Below are 26209 nucleotides of genomic sequence, written 5' to 3'. Positions count from 1 at the left end.
GGAGGTCTACAGAGCAAATCCAATCGTATTTTCCTAGGAAGGGAAGTATAGACTGCAGTATCACTATCTGGAAATATCTTTATGGAATTTAGTCTGCCACATCCAAAATGGGTCTCCAGTCCCTTGTCTTTTTTGGAAATAAAAAGAACCTTGAGTAAGTTCTGGATTTGGTCTGCAGGGACAGCTTGGATGACTCTTTTGTCTTGCAACTTTTGTATTTCTAGAGTTGCAGGATCCCTTTGACTGGGTGGAACATCTGGGATTGATTTTGATTTAAGGGGGAAAAGGAAAAGGGAATGTAATAACCTCTGGATACGATCGATTGTACCCATCTGTCTTTTGTTATTTCTAGCCAGGCGCTTGGGTACAAAGATAAGAGACCCCCGACTGCCTCCAGAGATAGGCAGTTGGACCCTCCTATTAGGAGTGCTGAAATGGCTTACCAAGAAAGGAGTCCCTGTCGCCTGGCTCTGCAGACCCCCACTGCAAAGTGGTCGGCGTTTTCCACTGTTACTTCCCCCTCTACCCCTGGGGGAAGGATCACCACGTGTGTCCTGGAAAGCTCTCTGGGATTTTTGAAACCACACCCCCCCCTTCTAAACTTTGGTGTAAGGTCTGGTAGGAAGGGAGGAAACAGACTCCAATGGCAGAGAGAAAGTCTTTCCTTCCTGTTCACCCCTAGTTAGTGTGTCTTAACATTGGGCCCGAACAAGGACAAGCTGTCATAAGGGGCGTTACTAAAAGAAGACTTAAAAGGCTCCGCGAAATCACATAAGTGTATCCAAGAGAGTCTCCTTAAGGAAATTACTGTACTCGCTGTCCTACTCGCTCCATCAGCTGTATAAGAAATGAGCCTCATGGAGGAGTTTACCACTGAATTTAAGGTGGAGAGCCGAGAGGAAACCTTATCCAAAACCCACACAGCTACAGAACCTTGGAGGATATCGCCTAGCTCCCTTCCAGCCACCTATCTGTTTAAATATTTCTAGGATGCATGCAAAGGAGACATCTGTGAAGACTGGTAGAGATGGGTTAAGGCTGCCAGCCTAGTGAAATAGATTCGGTACATAACTCTATCATTTGTAAACACTGTGAAATGTTGAACTTAAAACAATGTGGCAACAGTGCCCTCTGCTGTAAAGAAAGCTAAGTCAAACATTTCTTGTTGGTCTTTTGAAATTAAAATTACTTTATGTCTGTTCCTTTGAAGTTAGAATTTGGAGTCGAGGAGTCAGGATTAAGCATCCTGCCTATTGTTTTAAGGCTAAAGTTAATGACCAGAATTTACATGTGGAATGTCCTTTATTGCTCTGTGTGTAAAAGAATGTAAATGCAATTTCTGACACGCTAGGAACACCAGGAAAGTGTAAAAGATAATGTTTTATCAGAACTGCAGTTTCAATTTAAACAGTGAGAACCAAAGATTATAAAGCATTTTTGTCTGATCATCCAACCTACAGCACTATGCCTGTTTTCTTATGTAGGTTACCTTAGACTTGTGTTTTCTTTTAGAGAGCTAGAAATTAGAAAGTTTAGACCAAGTGTTTTTCTGTGATGTCAGAACTGTACTACTGATTTATTTTAAGTATTTCTGTGTAATCTCTGAACTTTTGACTACCACTGTATAGTAGAAAGTATTGTCTTGTGGTTTTAATTATCTATTATTAAATATTTTAAAACCTTTTAACTGTGGCTGGTTTTGTGTAGAGATAATTTAAGCTCTTAAGAGTACTTGCATGCCAAAGCTAATAAGCTTTGACTGTTTAGTCACACTTACCAAATGGATATTAATATTGCACAGTAATAACTGGACACCCTTTTAAGGGCCTTTGAGTAGCTGATGAGTATTAGCTGGGTGGTGACAGTAATTACTACCGTATAGTCTGGGTAAAAGGGGCAAAGCTGGAGAACCTGTGCCAGCCTTCTCCCAGGAATGTCTGTGTGGTTGTATAAACTCTTTTCTCAAAGTGTGTATGTGTCAGCTACTTGGGCAGGGACAGGAAGCACTGGATGGACAGAGAGGGTGCTGGAGATTTCAGCTTGGCCAGCTAGGGTGAGATCTAGACCATATAGCTGTGCCAGTGGGGAGTCTTATTGGGGATCTGGGGAGCAAGGAAGCAACTAGCCCCAGACTGACTGTGATTCTCTGTAAGCCCTTAAGGGAAATTGCACCTTACTTTCCTCATATATGAGACCATCTCTGGTGTTAGGGGTGAGGATTGAGGCTCCTTAATTGATGGGCTGGGGCACGGGCGTCACAACATCCTCAGAGGGTGACCGTGGGGACCCATCTGACTCATCAAGGTCCGTATCTGATGTGATGGACTCCCCTGGGGAGTCTAAATGCCTCCTCTTGCATAATCTCTACCAAGGGGCTCTTCGGAAGGGTAATACAAAGAGGTTTCAGAAGAGAGAGCGCTTCACACAATGGGAAATCCTGAGACTTTGGGTCTCCACGTCTGTGTAGATGCGATGACGCTTTAGGGGAAGAATACCTGAAACAGCAGAGCTGTCCATGGTGACAGTACTCATCAGCTTGAAGGCCACCTGGCCCTGAAATGAAGCCGCCTCCAGCTCCAAAGAACCAGAACAGAGGCGGTGGGCTTTAGTATAGGCAGAGTCAGAACCGATGATCGTGTCTGAACACAACCAGTAGAAAATTAAGGCAAGATAGGACAAAGTACAGTTTTGTACCTACCATAAATGTAGATGTCCGATAGATATGCAACTGCAGTCATAACATATGGGTTGTCCTGCCTCAGGCAGCCCTCGGTCGGCCGGATTCCAAAGTCTGGGTCCGACGTCGGCTGATGTCGCATTTCTCTCCGACGTCAAAGCGGCTGGAGTATATAAGCATCAGCCGACGCCATCTTCTTCAGTGTTTCTTGCCCCAGATGCCAGGTGCCCTCCAAGGAAGGCTGTAATCAAATTGGAAGACAAAAATAGGTTTCCAGACAATAAATAAGCAATAAACAGATACACCATAACAGATATCCCCAGCTAAAGATAACAGGGAGAGGAGTGGACCCAAGGCATAGAGGGGAAGGAGGGAGGGAAAACACGACTGCAGTTGCATATCTATCGGACATCTACATTTATGGTAGGTACAAAACTGTACTATGTCCTTCAAGAATGCAACTGCAGTCATAACATATGGGTTGAATACCATAGCTTAGCTGGGGGAGGTGGAATGGTCTAAGAAAAGGATGGTGTAGCTATCAATCCCTGCAGGACTGCCGAAGCAAAGCCTGCTCTGGATCTGGAATATAAAGGGAGGTTGTAGTGTTTGGAAAATGTATGCATGGAGCTCCATGTAGCAGCTTCTAGAATGTCTTTTGTAGGCACCCCTCTTAAGAATGCTGTAGAGGTGGCTGTAGCTCTGGTGGAGTGTGGTCTGACATTGGCTGGTACACTCTTTCCATGGAAGGAATAACAGCATCTGATGCAATGCCCAATCCATTTTGAAATAGTCTGTTTGGAAATTGCTTTTCCTTGTACTCCAGGGGTGTAAGCTACAAAAAGTTGATCAGACTTCCTACTGGTCTTGGTTCTGTCCAGGTAGTAGCGAAGTTCTCTGTGAATGTCCAAGGTATGCAACAGTCTTTCCCCTTTGTTCTCAGGGTTGGGAAAGAAAGTAGGCAGGTGAATTGCTTGATTTAAAGAAACCCTAGATACCACTTTTGGCAGAAAGGTAGGGTTGGTTCGTAAGGAGACCCTGTCTCTGTGAAAGATTATGAACGGTGGTATTGCCATTAGGGCCTGTAATTCCGAAACCCTTCTTGCTGAGGTAATTGCCAACAGGAAAGCTGTCTTCCATGAGAGAAATTGCAAGTCCACAGAAGCTGCTGGCTCAAAGGTGGGTAGAGTCAGTTTTCTAGGACAAAGTTGAGGTCCCAAGCTGGTACTGGAGCCTTTCTTGGTGGCTTTATATTCCTGATTCCCCTATAGAATTGCCTTAACAAAGGATGTGAAAACACAGGTGGATCAGTGTTGTATCTAGCTGAAATAGCTGAAGCATGTATTTTTATGGAAGAATATGAGAGTCCATTCTGTAGCATATCTGCCAAATATTCCAGAATGAGTGGGATGTTCAATAATGAGGCATCATGACCCTTGCTGGTATTCCAAATGCTGAATCTCTTCCATTTTGCTGAGTAAACCTTTCTGGTGGATGGTCTTCGGGCTTCTGTTAGTATCTGCTGAACTTCCTTGGAGAGAGAAAGATTGAGGTTATTCATGGAATCTCCCAAGCTGTTAGCTGCAGCGTCTGAATGTTGGGATGTACCGTCTTGAAGTTGTGTTGAGTCAAATGTTGGGGCCATTGGCGAAGGGCCCACTTTTTGTTGTGACATATGCTTCGTAGTAGTGGGTACCAGTGTTGTCTTGGCCAGTCTGGAGCTATTAGGATCCCCTTGGGCTTCTCTGCTTTGATCTTTAGTAATACTGTGGTCATCAGTGGCAGAGGTGGGAATGCATAGATTTTTAGGAAGTTCCAGTTGAATGAGAGAGCATCTATTTTCCATGCTTGTGGATATGTCCTTGAACAGAACTTTTGTAGATGGTGATTAAGGTGGGAGGCAAATAGGTCTACGTCTGGCCTGCCCCATGTCGAGGTGAGTCGTATGAAGATTTCTGGATGTAACCTCCACTCGTGGGGGTCTAGGAAATTCCTGCTTAGGCTGTCCGCCAGCACATTGTCTTTGCCTGGAACAAACTGGGATTGCAACTGTATGTTTAGGCTCAGTGATTTTTCCCAAAGATTCATTGTCAGTCTGCAAAGGGGGTAAGAATGGGTGCCCCCCTGCTTGTTTATGTACCACATCACAGTGGTGTTGTCTGTCCGTATTAGCAGGTGGCCTTGCTGAAGTTGTTGTCGAAAGGCCTCGATGGCATGCATTACTGCCAGCATTTTTTTTTGGTTGATATGCAGATGTGTTTCCTTTGGAGACCATTGTCCTTGAATACATCTGCCCTCCATGTGCGCCCCCCATCCTAGGTCCGAGGCATCTGTGGTCATGGTCTGTGTTATCTGAGGTTTTTTGAACGACATACCTGTGTTTGTCTGGCTTACCGAGGCTCACCATAGAAATTCCTTTTGTAGGCATGGAATGAGCGGTATGGTTGTCTCTAGGTTGTTGCTGTGTTGAGACCATAAGCTTTTTAGGTACCACTGAAGCTTTCTCATGTGCAGTCTTGCTAAAGGAACCAGGAGAATGCAGGATGCCATGTAACCCAGGGCCTGTAGGAATCGCCTTGCAGTCATCTGGGTGAGCTTTGCCAAACCTTTGAAATAATGAGTTAACTTCTTTTGCTTGTCTTCTGTCAGGTAAGCCATTTGAGAGGCTGTGTCTAGTTTGGCTCCTAAGAAGGTTATTTGCTGGGATGGCTGAATTCTTGACTTTTGGAAGTTGACTGTGTATCCCAGAGCCTGTAGCAATTGTATGACATAATTCAAGTTTTTTGTCAAAATCAGTTTGTCGTCCGCTTCTATGAGGCAGTCGTCCAGGTACGGGTAAATTTGGATCCCCTGGAGCCTGCAATGAGCAATTACTGAAGCCAGGCATTTCGTGAATACTCGCAGTAGATAAGCCAAATGGCAATGCTGAGAATTGATAATGCTCTGGCCCTGCAAGAAATCTGAGGTATCTTCTGCAGCTGTGTCTGATAGGGACATGCAGGTATGCCTCCTTGAGGTCCAGAGTAATCAGCCAAGACCCCTTGCCCAGCATGGGAAGGAGTTGCTGTAGAGTCAGCATTTTGAACTTTGGTACTACGAGAAAAGTGTTTAATGCGGACAAATCCAGTATTGGTCTCCATTGAGTTTCTTTTCTTGGAACAAGGAACAGTCTTGAATAAAACCCCTGGCCTTGTTCTTGTTGTGGAACTTTTTCTATTGCTTTGATCTGAGCAAGCAGAGAAATTTGCTTGATAGCCTCTGCCCTCTGGTTTTGTGGTAGGTTTGGCATGCCTTGTTTTCTTGGCAAGGTATAAAAGTAGAACCTGTAAACCTTGGTCTATAATGTCCAAAATCCATTTGTCCTTTGTCAATCTGTGCCAATTGTCTGAAAACAGAGATAATTTTCCGCCCAAAGGAGCTTCTGTTTGCTCCTTGGTCAGCGGAAGTAGAGGAAAGTCACTGAGATTGTCCCTGTGGGGCAGGAGAAACCCCTGTGTCACTTCTTTGGTTTGCTGGTTGCCATTGTCGTCCCCTGTAGGAACCTCTGTATTGTCTTCTTCCTCGGCCACGCCTGTTTTTGCCCCTTTGAAATCTTTCAGGATTAGGAAAGGACCAGTTTTTAGAAGGCCAACTCCTGCTGAATCTGGGTGGCTGAACCTGGAGGAAATCTTTGACTGTCTGAACTGACTTGGCTTTTTCCTCAATGGACTTTAACACATCTTTAGCATTAGCACCAAAAAGCTTGTTCTTTTCCAAGGGTGCATCAAGAAGTTTTGCCTTAACATGATCTGGTAGAGGTTGTTCTTTTAACCATGCATGTCTACGAATGACCGCCCCTGTCATAGCTGCCCTACATGAAGCTTCCAATGCATCATATCCACACTGAAGAAAGTGATTGCTAACTTGCTGAGAATTATGTACAGCCTCCTGCAAAGACTTCCTATCTAAAGGTTCAGGAGAGGCCAATGTTTTCTGTAAATCATCTAAAAGGTAATGCTGATATTGAAACATATGAAAGAGACAATTGAGAGCTCTCATAGATAAAGTAGTGGAGGTGTAAACCTTCTTCCCCCATCTCTCTAATGACCTAGCTTCCCTGCTGGAAGGCAAAGGATTTTTGGAGGTGGTAGCTGAAACCCCTTTCGGTCCCTGTGAAATTGTTTCTAAATCAACAGCATGGGCCCTAAAGAAATGAGAATGTGTTTCTGGGACCCTATAGTATCTGTCAGGCTTGGCAGGAGCAGGAGGAAGAGTATCGGGGTAACACTGGAGTCAGAGTATAGATCATCCAAAACATCAAGCACAGGAGGTATAGCTAAGGGCCTGTGTTGGGGCTTTTTAAGGAAGGTTCGAAGGCGTTTTCTGGAATCAGAATATTCCTGGCCTTGCCACTTAAAATGTTCCCTCATGGAATGCAGAACTTCCCCAAAAGAAATATTCTCAGGAGGGGAGGCCGAGGGGATGGAGTCCTCTGCATCTGAGTCCTCATAGGTCTGGAAGGGCTCTTCCTGGCTATCGGAGTGAACAGAGTCCTCAGAATCTTCATCTGGAGGGAGAGGGTCAGAGGGTTCAACCCTGGGCCTCTCATCAGGAGGAGGCTGGGATCCTCTCTCAGGATGGGCCTGGGAACCTCTGATCATGGAAATTAAGTCTGCGGCCACAGTCATGATCTGTGTTTCAGGAGTAGGCTGAGGTAAGGCTTTAGCAGTAAGGTGCTTGGTCTTGCTGGCTGCCTTAGCACGTGTGTAGGACTGGATAGACATGGACATGGGAGGCCTAGCAGCTCCACGTGCAGGAGTGACCTTATCCACAGCAATGGTCTCGGGCATTTCCTCGGTTTCAGTATCCGGAGGAAAATCAATAACTGGCGTCGGTGTGGTCTCCGGTATCGGAGGTATTGGTAATGCGGTGTCTTCGGTTCGGAGCGGTGAAATAACCGCCTCAGAGGGAACCGCACTTGCGGTGGGTTTTGGCGTCGGTGGAAGACGCGGGCCGAGGATGTCGGTCCCGGTCTTTTCGTTTCTTAGGAGTCTGCAATGTCGGTAGTTCCGACGGCATTGTATAATCGAATTTTTCGCCGAAAACGTCTTCAGCGAACTCTGCCCGGCGCCTGAGAGTGCGCTTATTGAAGCGAGCACAGGCGGCACAGGCCGAGACGTCGTGGTCTGGGCCAAGGCAAGGAAGGCAGTAAGAGTGGAAATCCTTATGAGGTATTTGTTTACCACAAGACAAACAATTATTTACTTTTTCAGTAATTTCTGACATCGGCTGAGGCAAGAAAAGGTCCCCAACGGGGTACTTAGCTTTTCTGATGACTTCGGATTAGAAGAATACAGGAGCTGACCGACCGGCACTTGCGAACTGCTTCTGCTTCGGGCACCACGCGGCAAGAAAGACTGAAGAAGATGGCGTCGGCTGATGCTTATATACTCCAGCCGCTCTGATGTCGGAGAGAAATGCGACATCAGCCGACGTCGGACCCAGACTTTGGAATCCAGCCAACCGAGGGCTGCCTGAGGCAGGACAACCCATATGTTATGACTGCCGTTGCATTCTTGAAGGACATCAAAACACAAAGTTTCATTTTTCTCTCTCTCTAGTAAATATAAGCCTCCTAAATAACAGGGTTGTGCACAGTAAGAATACCTTTCCAGACATTTTGAGTATTTAACAAATGGATTCTCTTTTTTCTCAAAGGCAAAGAAAAAGGACAAAAAAGTGTACAGCGACTAAAAAAAAAAGAAAAAAAACTTCTGCAGAAAAAGGAACATGTATCAGGTAAAGCCTTAGAGAAGGCTTACAAGAGAGCTGCAGGAGCACAGGCTGTGTGTGTTACATTACTGCGCACTATTTGGATTTAATGATGCATAACGCACCAAAAAAATCTTGATCACTTCTGGTATATTTCTTTCTACTTTCAAAGAATAAGAGGGCAATGTGTTTGTTTTCTGGCTATTACAGAAAACAAACAATGGAGTTCTACCAATGATTTCATGGTTGTCTTGTTGGAGCTTTTAAAAAATGAGCCGGTCGAGCCTCAAGAGAGACCACAAAAAAGTCATGATTTGTCACTTTTTTATCTATCCCTGTGCTTGCAGTGTGAATAGTTTAAAAGACTATCACCATTTCACTTAACATAATCAGAGCAAGAGCTATCCATGCATGGCCATCATCCAGCCAAGTCATTGAAAGGAATCTGTGCCCTAATCCTCACCCCTGGTGGTTGATTAGCACACATACAGAAGCAAAGGTATTAGGTTCATAGGCTCATATTAGGCTATCTGCCCTAGGGCATTTATAAGCCTAGCCAGAGTGTGTTTGGCTTTCGCCACCCATTTTAAATTAATTTTGCTATGCCCTTTTTCGAGGTTAGTATACTGTGCCTCTGTCTAACAGTGACACAGAAGTGATACCCAGGGTAAACCTACGATCTCCCATCCACTCATCAAGATTCCTCTTGAAGAGAGTCAATGAGGGGACTCTGCCTAACCTGGACTGGGATTTTATTCCAGAGTGAAGGGAGCCTCTGGGTTACGAATCTGTCCCTCCAGCATGTCCTATTTATTTCAGTGCTGAGGTTCAAGTCTCTCGAGCGCGTCGCTCGATCGGATTTAGATTTTCTGAGGTGCAGCAGGTCCATTAATTCCGGGTTGGACATGGCTTTATACGTCAGGCACAGATCGCCTCTGGGCAGGTGGTATGCCACTGAGTAGAGCTGGAGTTTCTTTAACTGGGCATTATATGGCATCTGTTTGAGCCCTTTGATCCTCTTGGTGAGGTACTTTTGGGGTCTTTCCAGTTGCTGCAGGTGTCTGGTAAGGTACATCCCAAAAGGGGCATTGTACTCAATTATGGGCCTGATGAGGTATGAATAAAGAGGCACGATGACCTCCCCTGATCTAGATGTGAATCCCTTCATGATTAGGTGGGCTATATAAAATGTTTTTCTAACCACTTTGGCCACGTGGTTGTCAAATGAGAGATTGCTATCAACTTGGGTCTCCAGGTCCCTAATTACTTCTGCTGTACTTCATTGATTATCACCTATGTGGTAATTTGTGGGCACTTTGTTTTTGCCAAAGAGGATGACTATACACTTTTTGGCATTTAGCTTGAGGCCATGGCTCTGGCACCAGTTGTCTGTTTCTATGAGGCCCTTTTGGAGGATGCTTGTGTCGGCTGGAGAGTCGATTATGGCACCCAGTTTGCAGTCATCTGCGAACTTGTTCAGCCGCAGTCCTTCCGTGTTGGCCTGTACCTCTGAGAAATATATACCGAACAAGAGAGGTCCCAGGACTGAGCCTTGTGGGACGCCACTTGTAACTGGTTTGGAGTCTGACATGGCTCCAGCAATTCTAACCATGTGGGTTCTGTCCTTGAGGCAGTTTGCAACCCATCTAGTGACATAGGGGTTTATATTTAAGCTGGTGAGCTTATCTATAATGCCCGAGTGGGGTATTGTATCACAAGGCTTTTGCGAGGTCCAGGTAGGCTGTGTGGACCACCTTCCCCTCGTCAATGGCCTTGGTGACTGTTTCAAAGAAATTGACCAGGTTTAAGAGGCAGGATCTGCCCTTAACAAAACCGAACTGGGTAGGATCCAGTGTCTTTAGGTCCTCAATATCTTTATTTATGAGGTCCATGATGATCCTTTCCATAGCTATGCAGAGCAAGCTAGTCAGGCTTGTGGGGCGATAGTTTCCAGGATCCGTTGAGGCACCACCTTTGTGGAGAGGGACCACTGTTGCTGTACGCCACTCTTTGGGTACATATCCTGTAGTAAGGCTGAGACTGAACAGTAGTTTTATGTTTGGGTTTATCTCTTCTTGGAGTTCATGTAGGACGCAGCCCGGGACACCATCTGGTCCCATTGATGCTGTGTTTTTTCCTTTAGAGAGGGCGGCTCTTACCTGAGCATCTGAGATGTTAGGGGGGCAGCACTCAGCTGGGATAGATAATTGCCCTTTTGGTGGGGGGGGGGAGTTTGGGCTGAACCTGTCAGCTAGGATGTTGGCAATGTCTGTGGGTTCGGTGTATTTTTTTGTCATTTTGGACTAATTCTGAGCATATCTAGGAATTCCCACCCAGGTTCCTAACATAACTAAAGAAAGCTTTGTGATTATCCTTAGTGTCCTGTGCAATTTTTCTCTCGAAGCTGGCCTTAGATGATTTTATGACTGCCCATAGTTTTTTGCTAACAATGATCAGAGATGCCTTCCCTTTTTGGGATTTTGCTCTATCATGTAGTAGCTTCCTCCTTCTATTGTATAGTTTGTTTATGGCTGGGGTCCACCAGACAGGACGTTTGCTTTGGAGGATTGGGTCTTGGTTTTATTTGGGATTGCATGATCCATGCATTCCTGAAGGTGTTCATAGAATGCGTTTATAAAGGATTCTGCGGTCTGGGCCGTATTTTCCACAGGCCCGGGGGCTTTGAAGGATTCCACCTCGGTTTTGAGGAGTGTGAAATTTGCTTTAGAGAAGTTTTTCACTGTGGTTTTCTGGGCAGGGGGTGGGGTCGGGATGTGAATATCCAGTGAGATTAGTTTATGGTCTGATCTTACCAGTGAGGGATACACTTCGGGTCTGGAGCATAGAGTCCCCACGTTGGTGATGATCAGGTCCACTATGTTTTCCCCTCTTGTGGGAGTGGTAACAAGTTGTTCCATAGCATTTGAGTTTATAAAATCTAGGAACCTTTGGGCTAGGGTGTTGGAGCTAGAGTAATGCTCCCAGTCTATGTTTGGGTAGTTGAAGTCGCCCAATATAATGGTGTTTGGCGAGACCTTCATATTTTCCATTGTTCTCAGAAAGGCCGAGTGGGGTTCCTGGGTTTGGGAAGGTGGTCTGTACCAGGCTATAAACTGGAAGGCAGTTTTACCCACTGTTAGTTGCACATGGATAGTCTCTGATGCTTTGTGCTGCGCCACCAACCTGGAGGTGTGGGTATCTTTGACGCATATTGATACTCCCCCTCCTTTTGTGGTTCGGTCCAAGTTTTGGGGCCGAAAAGCATGGTATGAGGTATAACCTTGTAGTGCTGGGGTGCTCTCGGCAGCCTTGAACCAGGTTTCTGTTACTGCACAGATATCGCTGTTCTCCATGCTAAGGAGAGTTTCGAGTGCATCTTGAGGTTTAGACTTCTGGCGTTGAGTAGCATTACTCTTAGTTTCTTATCCCTTGTGATACCTATGGAGGTGGGTTTGTCTTTTGAGCCTTGCCTAAAAAAGGCACTATGGGGGAAGCAAGAGCCTTTGCCAATATCCAAAAGCCCAGGGGTGACAGGTGCAAGCCGTCCCTAGCGAAGCATCGTGGCTTGTCGAGCATGTCATCCCAGGCTGACAGGCATTGGATCCCCTTTGAATGACACCAATACTTAAGCAAATTGTTGAAATTGATCATCTTGTCTTTGTATTGTGGCATCATTCTTGGTGAAGTAAGATTCTACTCAAGGTCAGGGTCATACCGGCCTGGGCTAACATGCTGAGAGAGCTCCTCTATGTCTCTTTTCATGTAGTCCAGGGAGGTACGTCTCAGGTAATTCACACCAGCATGGACAATGACGGAGTCATATTTGTACTTGCCTTGGAGTGACCTGAGTGCTTGTGTTATGTGGCGGACCCTAGCGCCCGACAGGCAGCTCACCGTGACCTTCTCCTTGTTCAGCCTGGTTAGCGGGACGTTAGTGTGCCTGACGATAGAGTCACCTATTACAAGTGTATCAGGTGTGTTGTTTAGCCTTAAGGGCTGTGACTGTTCGGCACACTGGCTTTGTGAGCTATGTGTTGCACATGTTTTGTTTTGGGGTAGCAGTTGCTTGGGTGTCTGCTTTGGAGGTCTCTGCTGCTTAGGCAGATTTTTATTTAGAGCCTCCGAGTATGTTTTTGTGTGTTTATGTGTTTGGTTTGCTGTCGTGGTAGGTCTATATGAGACTGGAATTGTAGTAAGTGTGGTTTCCTTCTCCTCCTGACTGGTTACGCCAGTACTGAGTTGAGAGAGCTTAGCCTCCAGTTTGGCTATATGGTTACATCTCTCACATGTGTTGAAATTTGCTGGGAGAAGGAGAGGGTTGTCTGTGTACATGACGCAGTTGTAACATTGCCTCAAGATTCCCAGATTCACCAGCTGGATCGGAGAGGAAATTGACAACTGACCTTTGGACATGCTAGAATAGTATTGGGAATTCCTTTATAATTGAAAAAAGGGCCAATGGGGAACAAGGTACTCAAGGGGAGTTTGTGAGGGTGTAGTGCTTTTAATTTTTTTAGTGCTGACTTAGTGAGAAAAAGCCAGGTAACTTAAATGCAATGTGTTACAGGTAACTTAAATGCAAAAACGACAAAAAGTAACTTTCTTTCAAGTGAAACAAGGAAATAAGTAGAGTAAGCAATGCAGATATCACTAGGGATCCACAGAAGCGCTGAAAAGCCATGTTTTAGGTGGAAATAGCGTTTCAGGGAAATAACAAGCGTACAAACAAAGCTAGATTCAGCAGGCCTGGATCTAGTCTATGCTACAGCAAACAAGGTGTACCAATTTCAGTAAGAAACAGTTCAAATATGCAGGCACTATAAGCCTTTAACCAGAAATTCCCAGCTCAGAAGGGCAGAGTCCAGCCTCTCCTCCCACAAGAGTGCAGACCACGAACCCTCTTAATGTAAAATAACTGGCCTGAAGCCCAAGTGCTTAAACCAGAACTAATACACTTTTAGAATAGCAGACACTGAGCCCTCAATCAGCAGTTCCCAACTTAGAAGGATGTAAGCTACCTGGTCTGCCACTACAGTGCAGACCACAAACCTTCTTAATGTAAAACAACTGGTCTGAAGCCCAAGTAACATCCCCTTTGAATGTCTGCATTCCTGTACACTCACAAGTACAGCTACTGGACACAGTTTTGACACAGCCAAATGCCTGTTCCTCACCCCTTAAGATGCATGTTGCCAACACCAACTCCAGTATGTAATATAGGCAAAGTAGAGAGCTAGGCCCCCTCCTTAGAAGAGCATGACAGCATTGCCTCCCTACTCCGACCCTCCCCCATCAGCTATTCTAGTTCTCAGGTCTCTGGTTGATCCTGTGCCTGAGTCACAGTCGCAGTTTTAACCCTCTGAGCTACAACTACAACTTGTTTGAACATTTTTTGAAAACAATAAAACAACAGCTTAACAGCTCCAGACATGACACTAAAAAGAAAAAAAATAAAGAATTGACCAAAAAGTCAATGAAATTTGGGTGATCTAAATTCCAAAGCACAAAAATAAATTTGGAGAGTGGGAGACTTCACAAATTATCTTTTTTAAAAGGTGTTTCTTTAACAAGTGTCTCAAAGAGTAATGCCTCTCTTAATAAAGCAATTAATTGTCTCTGTTAAACAGAGTCACTTTTTAAATAAAGCTCACAAAAGGCTAAGATTACTTCTAACCATGAGTCAAAAGTACTTACTTGTTGTGAAACTCATAAATTTCTTGCATATTTCCAAAGATGATTTGCTCCCTATTCAGAATGCCAGCTGGAATTTCCTCTACACCACTAGTCATCTCCCAAAGATAGGTCTAAATTCAGGAAAAAATGAATCAGTGTAACAGTTAAAAGGAATCAGAACACGAGTAGCTTATTTAAGTTACAAAAGACTAAACATTTTTGCAAACAGCACTACTGAAAAAAGACCGTTTTTGAGAGAGTAAAATAATGCAGTCTGGCAGCTTGTCAGAACTTGTCAAAGGTTTGGGATGCATAGCTAGGCTTAAAAAGGCCCTTGTGGTCATTGGCCTAGTAAATACCTATGAACCTTAGCTCAAAGGATTAGAGCTATAATCTCTTTGAGTTTCACTGTAAAGTCCTGTGACTGATTTCCTCAACTGCCACTACCAAACTACGTGACCTGAGTAATTACTTAGACAATGCACCTGAATAGATCCTTCAAAGGGGCACTTGTGCCACAGAGCCTACAAGGTTTTAAAAATACAATATCAGTTATGTTTTAAAACTATATTATCACACTTATAGAACAGAACACCAGTAATACGTGTTGTCACTCGTACCATGCATAGTGTTGGCAATATCCATTAGACTGTAACAAGTTTTTTTTAATCCCCTTAACTCTGGGTCTTCCTCAATGGTTCCCTTGCCATAATGGCATGTACATTTCCTTTCAAGACAGCAGCAAGGCACCTTCCAGCCCAGGTAGGAAAGTACAGTTGTGTACTTACCATAAACGTAGATGTTCGAGTGTATTCAAATCTATATGTCCCACTTGTTCTCTGGCTGGAGGGCATTATCAGCTCATTTATTCCTCAGAAAGGAAACAGAGGAGCATAGAGTATCCCACTCTCTAGACCTATTAGAATGCCCTCCCAATCCCAATGGAAGCTCTTTTGAACTTCACTATGTGCTACCATCTGCAGAAATAATTTGTATACTCAGGCAAGACTTGCACCGTTAGTGTGGCTCAGAACTAAGCATTCTGTGCTCAACAGGCCCACTCTCTGAGACTTCAACACCTAGTTCTCCCTCCAAATACGCCCCCAGGACTGGCCAGCAAACAACCTCACATGCTCATCCTTTCCATCCTATCCCCTCCAGTACTAGCACATCTAATCATAGACAGATCATCTACGTTGCAATAAAGGATTCAACCTTCTGGATCAAGGAGGCAGGCTGACACAATGAATTTCAGGTATAGTTGTAGTACTATTCTCTATGATGATGAACGCAACACTAACCCAGTAAAATTTTTAATTAGGAAATTAATTGCTTTGTAAACAGAAGAAACAGTCTCGAAAGTGTAAGCTTAGTCTATGAACCAGTACAGACAGTAAATAAGAAAATACATAAGGTCAATTAAACAATACTGGACAATACCTAGCATCTCAACTGTTTCTATTCTCCCTACCATAAAAATGCTTCAGGAAGTTATGGTAGGTTATAAAGTACAGTTGTGTACACTTACCATAAATGTAGATGTTCCAGTGTATTCACTGTTGCAGTCATTACATTTGGGTAATCTGCTGGCAGGTTGCCTTCAGTCGGCTTGAATAACAAAGTCTTGGGTCCTGTCGGTTGCTGTCTCCTCTTCCATGACGTCAGGGGTATAAAATATGCAGCCGACACCATTTTATTCAGTTCTTCTTGCCCCAGATGACAGGTGCCCCCCAAATGGGGATAAAAAAAAATGTTTATATATATATATATATATATATATATATAGATATATATATATATATATATATATATATATAAACTAAACAGCAATATATAAAAATGCACTTTTAGCAACATAAACATTACCTTCATCTAAAAGCAAATACACTACAAAGGCTTTACAGTACAGTGAAGGAAAGAGAAGTTATAGAAAAGGGGGATGGCAGGTGGGTAACCCAGAGTGCAACACTGAATACACTCGAACATCTACATTTACGGCAAGTGTACACAACTGTACTATGTTCTTCATGTTTCACTGTTGCAGTCATTACATTTGGGTAGAATCCCAAAGCTATGGATGGGAGGATGGAACTAAATAGTATTAGGAGCGGCTATAAGGCCCTGGAGAACTGCAGTGGCAAAGCCTGCCCTGGATTTAGAAAAGAGAGGCAAATTGTAATGCTTTGTGAAGGTATGAACAGAGCTCCAAGTAGCAGCTTCTAGAACGTCTTTGGTTGGAACTCCTCTGAGGAAGGCTGCTAAAGTGGAGGCAGCTCTGGTGGAATGTGACCAGATTTCCTTGGGTACAGGTTTACCATGATGCAAGTAGCAGAAATGAATGCAGTGGCTTATCCACTTAGAAATAGTCTGCTTTGATATAGCCTTCCCCTCTGATCCTGATGCAAATGCCACCAGTAGTTGCTCAGACTTTCTTAGAGATTTGGTCCTGTTTAAGTAGAATCTTAGTTGTCTGTGTACGTCCAATGAATGCAGAATCTGCTCCCCCTCGTTCTGCGGATTTGGGTAAAATGTTGGCAGGTGAATAGTTTGGTTAAGAGCCACACTGGATACCACCTTAGGCATAAAGGAAGGATTGGTCCTGAGGGACACCTTGTCCAGATGAAATGTAATACAAGGCTCCACAGCCATAACAGCCTGTAGTTCTGAAACCCTTCTTGCTTAAGTGATAGCCAAAAGGACAGCTGTTTTCCAAGATAAAAACTTTATATCCGCAGTAGTTGCTGGTTCAAAAGGAGGCAGGGTGAGCTTTTCCAGCACAAAATTGAGGTCCCATGCAGGAGTTGATGATCTTCTGGGAGGCCTTAAATTTTTGGCCCCTCTAAGATACTGCTTTAGCAGAGGATGAGAGAAGATAGGAGGGCTCAGTGTTGTAGTGAGCCGAAATGGCAGAGGCATGGATTTTTATTGAAGAGAAGGAAAGGCCCTTGTCAAGCATCTGAGTCAAGTATTGTAAAATCGGAGGGATATTCAGTTTTGCTGAGTCCGTTCCTTGTGCTTGGTTCCAAGCACAGAATCTCTTCCATTTATCAGCATAAGATTTTCTAGTACTAGGCCTTCTTAAAATGACATCCATAACAGATTTACTGAGAGGGGGTGTTTGAATAATTACATGATCAGCCATGCTGCCAGGGTCAGAGTTTGGAGCTGAGTGTGCAGAATTTCATTGTTCTGCTGAGACAGTAGTTGAGGTATTTGAGGCAAGTACCAGGGAGGGAGTAGAGACATATTCCTTAGAATTGGGTACCAGTGTTGGCGAGGCCAGTCCGGAGCAATTAGGATAATTTTTGGTTTTTCCTGTCTGGCCTTTAGTAAGACCCTGGGAAGAAGTGGCAGAGGAGGAAAGGCGTAGATTGATAGGGTTTTCCAACTGAAGGACAGGGCATCCACTTTCCATGCTCGTCTGTGATAAGTCCCTGTGCAGAATTTGTCCAGTTGATAATTTTGGGGAGAGGCAAATAGATCTATGTCTAGGCTCCCCCATTTCTGTGTTACCATGCTGAAGACTTGTGGATCCAGTTTCCACTCATGAGGGTCCATAAGATTTCTGCTTAGGTCATCTGCCACAGTATTTTGCTTTCCTGGCAGGAATGGAGCTTGAAGATGTACTTGGTAAGTCAAGGCTGTGTCCCACAATGCCATGGCTAGTCTGCAAAAGGGGTAGGAATGTGTACCCCTCTGCTTGTTTATGTACCACATAACTGTGGTGTTGTCCGTCTTTATCAGTAGTTGTCCTGGATGAAGTAAGTCCTTGAAGGCTGTCAGGGCATTCTGAACAGCTAGCATCTCTTTCTGGTTGATATGTAGATGCATTTGGTTTGGGCTCCATATGCCCTGAATGCATTTCCCCGCCAGGTGGGGCCCCCAAGCATAGTCTGATGCGTAGTTAGGGTTTGGGTGGCAGGGGGTAGAGTAAATGACAGTCCCTTGTTTTGGTGACATGTCTGCCCAGCAAAGAAACTCCTGTTGTAGGCAGGGAATGAGAGGAATCCATGTTTCCATACTGTGACAATGTTGACTCCATAAACTTTTTAGGTACCATTAAAGTTTCCTCATATGCAGTCTTGCAGATGGAATTAATAGGATGCAGGATGCCATGAACCCCAAAGCCCGCAGAATTTGTCTTACAGATAACTGGGTTTTTGTGCCATCTGTTTGAAGTACATAGTCAGTTGTCTTTGTTTGGCGTAAGGTAAGCCATCTGGGCAGTTGTATTCAAGCTTGCACCCAGGAATGTAATTTTTTGAGAGGGAACCAGTTGTGATTTCTTTTCGTTTATTGTGTACCCTAGGCATGTTAGAAGCCTTTTTACAAACACCAGATGTTGAAGAATATCCTTGTTTTCTGCTTGAATAAGACAGTCGTCCAAGTAAGGATAGATTTGTATGCTTCTTTGTCTGCAAAATGCAATTACTGGTACCAGGCACTTTGTAAAGACCCTGGGCGCAGTAGATAAGCCAAAGGGCAGTGCAGAGAATTGGTAATGCATAAAACCTGCCTTGAAGCAGAGGTATCTTCTGCACGATTCCCTTATTGGGATAGACAGGCATGCCTCTTAAGTCTAGAGTCACTAACCAAGCGTTCTTGCCCAGCATGGGCAGTAGCTGTTGTAAAGTCAGCATTTTGAACTTTGGAATGTCCAGGAACGTGTTCAAAATCGTTAAGTCCAGTGTTGGACACCAGGCATGGTCTTTTCTGGGTACCAGGAACAGTCTTGAATAAAAAAACCTTGTCCTTTTTCCTGTTCTGGTACTGGTTGAATAGCCCCCATATCCATGAAGGATGTAACTTGTTTCTGAGCCTCTGCCCATTGATTTTGTGGCAGATCTGGCCAACCGTTTGAAATTGGTAAAGTATGGAAATGAAATCTGTACCCCTGGGATACTATTTTAATACCCACTTGTCCTGTGTAATTAACTGCCAATGTTGAGCATGAAGTGCTAATTTTCCCCCCAAGGGGGCTGCCAAAAGATAAGTGCTTGGTGATGGTAGAGGGAAGTCATTGAGACTGCTTACTGTAGGGTTGTGCTTTATTTCCTCCAGATTTGGAGGTAGAGGCACCCCATTGCTTTGACCTGTAAGAGCCCTGTGATTGGTATCTAGAGCCTTTTGAGCGCCTGGATTTGCCTCGAGAGGCTCTGTTGGACACAGGAAAGGACCAATTTTTAGTAAGCCAGTGCCTACCGAATCTGGGAGGCTGCACTTGTAAGAAATCTCTTACAGTTTACATAGATTTAGCTTTGTCTTCCATTTTCTTTAAAACCTCTTCTGCCTTATTACCAAACAGAGTATTGTGCTGTAAAGGGGCATCCAACAACTTAGCTTTAACATGATCAGGCAGATTTTGCTCCTAGAGCCAGGCATGCCTACTAATCACAGATCCAGTAACTGCAGCCCTGCAAGAAGCCTCCAAGGAATCAAAACCACATTGCAAAGTATGCTTTCCAACCTGTTGTGCTGCATGCAATAATTCCTGTAATTCTTTATTTTCCACACAATCTGAAATCAACATAATTTTCTGTTTCAATAGGACCATAACATGTGGCTGATATTTAAGCATATGAAACTGGCAGCGTAAGGCCTTAATTGCCAAGGTTGCAGACGTATAAACCTTCTTTCCCCATCTAGCCAGCTGCCTGGAATCTCTATCAGAGGGGGTAGGATTTTTGGCTGTAGAGGCCTTTACACCTTTGGGACCCTGTGAGATAGTTTCAAGATCAGCAGCAGGATTTTTGAATAGAAATTTGTGTGAGTCAGGAACCCTGTAATATCTGTCTGGCTTACTAGGAGCCGGAGGTAGGGAATCAGGAGTCGTGCTTGATTCCGAAAACACATAATCAACTATATCTAATACAGGAGGTATTAGCCAAAGGCCTATGTTGAGGAAGAAGGAAATCCCTAAGCCTCTTTTTTGATTCAGAGAAATCCTGAATCTCCCAATGAAAATGTTCCCTTAAAGTATGCAAGGTTTCTCCAAAAGAATAATCCTCAGGAGGAGATGCAGATGGAATGGATTCTTCTGCATCTGAATCCTCATAGGGTGGTATAGAAAAATTCCTGATCAGAAGAGGAATCAGAAGAAATAGAAACCTGATCTGAAGATTCATAATCAGTGTTTTGGCTAGGCCTCTTAGCAGGGGGGGGGGGTTGGGAACCCCTGATCAAGGTAATTAAGTCCTCAGCCATGTTGTTCATCTGTTTTTTAGGCATAGGGGCCTGAGCACGCGGCTCATGCGTCGTTTTTTTAGACTTAGAAGTTGTTTTTTGTAGCTGGCGTCTGTTTTATATAAAAATGTTGAGGCCTGAAAACACCCTCAGAAGCCGGTGCCTGCTCAGCGGCTCCGGACCCATCCAAGGGAGAGACATCCGCAGGTTCAATATTCTGAGAATCTCGTGGCATACCGGACTCCGCATTTGTCTCGGTAGAGGCCTGTGACTCAAAAGTAGCAGGTATCAGGGGCTGCGAAACCACCTCAGTGAGTACCGGCAAACCGGCGACTGGTTTAGGAGAAGCTTCGTCGGTTTTGGACCTCGACAGTCTGTCTCTTTTTCTTTACATTTTTTGTGAACTCCGGTAGTCGGATTGCTATCTGACGACATTTCAGGGTAATTAAATCTGTTTCCAAAATATTTTGAAGCAAAAATATACCAACGCTTAATGGTGCGTTGATTAAATCTAGCACGAAACTGACAGCAAGGCACGTTATGATCTGGGCCGAGGCAAGGAATAGAGTACAAATGAAAATCCTTATGAGGTATCTGCTTCCCACAAGTAATGCAATTGTTAACTTTTGCTGACATCGGTAAAGAGCAAGAAAAAGTTTCCCCAATGGGGTTACTTAGCTTTAATTGAAGACTTCGGTTCTGAAACTCGAATGCGAAAATTTCAGGAGTCGGATGATCGGCACTTGCGAACTGCTTCTGCTTCGGGCACCACGTGGCAAGAAAGAATGAATAAAATGGCGTCGGCTGCATGTTTTATACCCCTGACGACCTGATGTCATGGAAGAGGAGACATCAACCGACGCAGGACCCAAGACTTTGTTAGTCAGGCCGACTGAGGGCAACCTGCCAGCAGAATACCCAAATGTAAGGACTGCAACAGTGAAACATGAAGAACATATGCTTAATGACCCAGGAACTCATGGTAAGTTATTAACCCTTAACCGTGAAAGTGTCCCTTCATTCTTTATACTTCAATAAACACCAATAAACAACAGAGTTTCTTTTATTATCAGACGAGGAAAAGAAAACCAGAACCACAAACTTGAACCAATTCTGAATCTTTGTTGATATTCACAATGTGAAACATTGGAGTCTATGACTAAAAGCATTAAGACATCCAAGAAAGGCTTTTTAATATGAGATGGGAAGACAAAACGTCAGGACAAAGACACATTACTAATAGTACTGGCACTCTTCCCATTACTACAGAACATCTTGTGTTAATTCACATATGTCCAATTACAAGAAGGTGAGAAGTAAACAAACAAGAAAGAAAGAAAATGAAAAATTGTAAGGTCACATGAAAGAAAGACACTAAAATAAGCTACAGCCAACACAGCTGATCTATGACATCTACAGTGCTTCCTCTGTGGATAAGCCAGATGACACAAAACATGTTGGACAGACACAAGATACTAAACAGAAGACATCCTTCACTGATCAACTGATAAACCAGAAAGCATACTTGGTACATCAGACACATTCTGCAGTGAGCAAGTAACGAGAAAATCTGGATGAGTAAACATGACAATCTTCCATGGGAGCCTAAAGCCAGGGGAAAACAAAAAGGAAAGGGTTTGTAAGGTTAAGTCCTGTTGCAAGAGAGTAAAATCCCATGACTGGAGGAACTCCCTGGTCAGCCTCAGTAAGAAGCTGAGACCCATCATAAAATCCTCCAAGGCTAGTTATGAAAACAAAATGCCACTGATTCTAAAGACAACCACAAAGCATTGTATAGCTATGTCAAGAATCCCAATGGCAACACTCAAATCTGCTCTGAGTTACAGCACAATGGCACTAAATATACAGAACCAACGGTAGATAGGTTCAGTGCTACCTTTACCCCCCACCCCACCCCCTAAAGGGCCAATCTCTATACCGGAAGAATGCAAAGTTCCTATAATCACGGCTGCACAGGTAAAAACCATACTCTCCAAAGCCAAGAACAAAGCATCCATGGGACCTGACAACATTCCAGGCTTCGTTCTACACAAACTGCAGAATGAACTGGCACCCCATCTAAGCACCATGTTCAATCATAGCCTCACCCTCAGGCTTTGTGCCCACTGAATGGCACACAGTGACAGGTATCCCACTCCACAAAGGGGAGCCACCACGGACCCTGGGAACTACTGCCCCATTAGCTTAATGAGCCTGGTCTGCAAGGCCATGAAACCTATCATCATGGATCTTATACAAAAAGACATTGGTAATCTCCAAACTCTGGACCCCACCCAGTTCAGGTTTGTAAAAGGCAGATCATGTATCCTAAACCTGACAGACTTCTTTGAAGCAGTCACCAAAGCCGTACACAAGGGTAAGGTGGTTCACACAGCATATCTAGATCTCGCCAAGGCTTTTGACACCATCCCTAACTATGGAATTACAGATAAACTCACTAAACTAGGTATAAATCCGTATGTCACAAGATGGGTTGCCAACTGGCTCACCGACAGAACCCACACTGTGAAAGTAGCAGACTCCAAATCCGATTTCAGACCAGTGACAAGTGGAGTACCACAGGGTTCAGTCCTGGGTCCTCTGCTGTTTGGTATCTACTTTTCTGAAGTACAGGCTAACACAGACGGTCTTTGACTGACGAAGTTCGCAGATGACTGCAAACTAGGAGCCATAATCGAAACTCCTAACAATGGGGACATACTACAAAAGGGCCTCACGTAGACAGATGCCTGGTGTCAAAGCCATGGCCTCAAGCTCAATGCCAAAAAGTGCATTGTGGTCCCCTTTGGTAAAATCTCTGTACCCATGAGCTACCAACATAGGTGGTAGTCTACTTAACACCAAAAGTGTGATAAGACACCTTGGGACACATGTGGACAGCAGTCTCTCCTCTGATAATCATATTGCCACAGCAGTCAGGAAATCCTTCTACGTAGCACACCTCATCACAAAAGGTTTCTCATCCAGGAAAAAAAGAGGTCATTGCTCCCCTCTACTCGTTACTCATTAGACCCATTATAGAGTACAACGCCCCTTTTGGTATGTACCTCACAAGACAACTACAACAACTGGAAAGGCTGCAGAAATACCTCACAAAGAGGATTACCGGCCTCAAACAGATGCCCTATGCAGACAGTCTCAAAAAACTCCAGCTTTACTCCATCGCATATCGCCTACTCAGAGGCGACCTCTGCCTAACATACAAAGCTATGTCAAACCCAGAGCTGTTGGACATGCTCCACTTAAAGAAATCCCAATGCCTCCGAGCTACACGCTCTAGGGACCTACACCTTGTCACTACAATAAACAGAACATGCTGGAGGGATAGATTCCTGACCCAGAGACATCCCATACTCTGGAAGAAACTACTTAGCTATACCAAACAAAGCTCCTCATTAGCACTCCAAGAAAAATCTTGATTGGCTGGGAAAAGTACAGTTTTGTACCTACCATAAATGTAGATGTTTGACTGTTCACACTGCTGCAGTCATTACACTTGGGTTATCCTGCCGTCAAGCGGTCCCGTAGTCGGTCAGAATTCCAAAGTCTTGGTCAGGCGTCTGTTTCTGTTGCTTCTTCCCTGACGTCAGTGCGCATCCGACGCCATTTTCTTCAGTTTTTCTTGCCCCAGATGTCAGGTGCCCCCAAGTACATAGAAAATAAAAACAATACCTTCAGTTACATGCAAATACACCACAAAGGTTGTATAGGATAGAAAGGTATAGATAAGTCCAGCTAGTTCAGAGGGGATGGAGGGAGGGTAACCTGGACTGCAGTAGTGTGAACACTCGAACATCTACATTTATGGTAGGTACAAAACTGTGCTATGTTCATAGTGTTGCACTGCTGCAGTCATTACACTTGGGTAGAATCCCAAAACTAAGGTTGGGTGGCTGGTCTATAAAGAGTTAGGATTGGCTATGAGGCCCTGCAGAACTGCAGTGGCAAATCCTGCACTGGATTTAGAGTAAAGAGACAAGTGGTAATGCTTGGTAAAGGTGTGCACTGAACTCCAAGTTGCAGCCTCCAAAATTTCCGTGTTGCCCTGGTGGAATGTGGCCTGAGGTTATTAGGGATTGATTTTCCATGCTGTGTGTAGCAGTAACTAATACAGTGTCCTATCCATTTGGATATAGTCTGCTTTGAGATAGCCTTGCCCTGTGATCCTGCAGCATATGCTACAAACAGTTGCTCAGTTTTCCTGAAAGCTTTTGTTTTGTCCAAGTAGAAGCGTAGCTGCCTGTGTATGTCCAAAGAGGGGTTTGGATAAAAAGTTGGCAAATGGATGGTTTGGTATAGAGCCACACTAGATACCACCTTTGGCATAAAGGTAGGGTTTGTCTTTAAAGAAACCCTGTCCTGATGAACAATTATAAAAGGTTCCACTGCCATTAATGCCTGTAGCTCTGAGACTCTTCGTGCTGAAGTTACTGCCAGGAGCAGAGCGGTTTTCCATGATAAAAATTTTAGATCGGTTGTATTGGCTGGCTCAAAAGGTGGTAGGGTCAGTTTTTCCAAAACGAAATTGAGGCCCCAAGTTGGTGTTGGTGCTCTCCGGGCAGGTCTTATGTTTTTAGCCCCTCTGAGGTACTGCTTTAGCAAAGGATGAGAGAATAAAGGAGGATCTGTGTTGTAATGTGCTGAAATGGCAGAGGCGTGGATCTTAACTGATGAGAAGGATAGGCCTTTGTCCAGCATCTCAGTTAAGTACTGTAAAATCTGAGGAATGTTTGGGACAAGAAGGTCAAGGTTTTGAGCCTGGTTCCAGGCGCCGAATCTCTTCCATTTTTCTAAGTAAGCTTTCCTGGTACTAGGCCTCCTGACCTCCAAAATGACATCCATAACAGCTTTAGAGAGGTGTTGCCTGTTTGACTAATGAATCTGCCATGCAACCAGGTTTAGGGTTTTGAGCTGACCGTGCAGGATGCGATTGTTTTGTTGAGTCAGAAGGTGCGGAATTTGAGGCAAAATCCATGGTGGGCCTTCAGCTAAGTTCTTTAAGATTGGGTACCAGTGCTGGTGTGGCCAGTCTGGAGCAATCAGGTGCTGGCAGGGCCAGTCTGGAGCAATCAGGATCATCTGTGTCTTTTCTTGTCTGGCTTTTAGGAGTACCTTTGAGAGGAGAAGCAGTAGTGGGAAGGCATAAACTTTTAGGCTTTTCCAGCTGAATGAGAGAGCATCCACTTTGCAAGCTTGTGTGTGATAAGTCCTTGTGCAGAATTTTGTAGTTGGCAATTCAGTGGGAAGGCAAAAAGATCTATGTCTGGGAATCCCCATTTTTGCGTTACCATGCTGAAGATTTGTGAATTCAATTTCTATTTGTGAGGGTCCATCATATTTCTGCTGAGATAGTCTGCCAGAGTATTTTTCTTTCCTGGCAGGAATTGTGCTTGCAGATTAACTTGATACGTTAGAGCTGTGTTCCACAAGGTCATGGCTTGCCTGCATAGGGGATAAGAATGAGTGCCCCCTTGCTTGTTTATGTACCACATTACTGTGGTGTTGTCCGTTTTTAATAATAATTGTCCTGAATGCAGAATGTCCTTGAAAGCTGTTAGGACATTCTGAACAGCCAACATCTCTCTTATATTGATGTGAAGATGCATCTGGTCTGTGGTCCACTGTCGCTGAATGCATTTTCCTGCCATGTGTGCTCCCCAGGTGTAATCCAAAGCATCTGTTGTTAGAGTCTGCCTGGCTGTGGGTAGGGTAAAAGGCTGACCCTTGTTTAGGTGACAAGCCTGTGCCCACCATCGAAACTCCTGTTGTAGGCAGGGAATCAATGCTATTACAGCTTCTAAACTGTGAGAGTGTTGAGTCCAAATACTTTTTAGGTACCATTGTAATTTCCTCATATGCAGTCTGGCATATGGTATTAGTAGTATGCAGAATGCCATGAATCCC

General features: G+C 44.3%; 1 protein-coding gene across 1 annotated transcript in view; it reads right to left on the bottom strand.

Moving 5' to 3' along the window:
- The window catches only part of TRIO (trio Rho guanine nucleotide exchange factor), a 5137669-nt gene that overhangs the window by 3126811 nt on the left and 1984649 nt on the right, over window positions 1–26209 (bottom strand). Inside the window, exon 25 of the mRNA XM_044065600.1 lies at window positions 14123–14232. Coding sequence (XP_043921535.1) covers window positions 14123–14232 — 110 coding nt within the window. The remainder of the gene's footprint in view (window positions 1–14122; window positions 14233–26209) is intronic.

Source organism: Protopterus annectens, chromosome 3.part0 (genome assembly GCF_019279795.1).
Source record: "Protopterus annectens isolate FY-2018-M chromosome 3.part0, PAN1.0, whole genome shotgun sequence".
Taxonomy (NCBI): domain Eukaryota; kingdom Metazoa; phylum Chordata; order Ceratodontiformes; family Protopteridae; genus Protopterus; species Protopterus annectens.
Note: the sequence above shows the minus strand (reverse complement) of the source record. Positions and strands in the feature narration are given on the sequence as shown.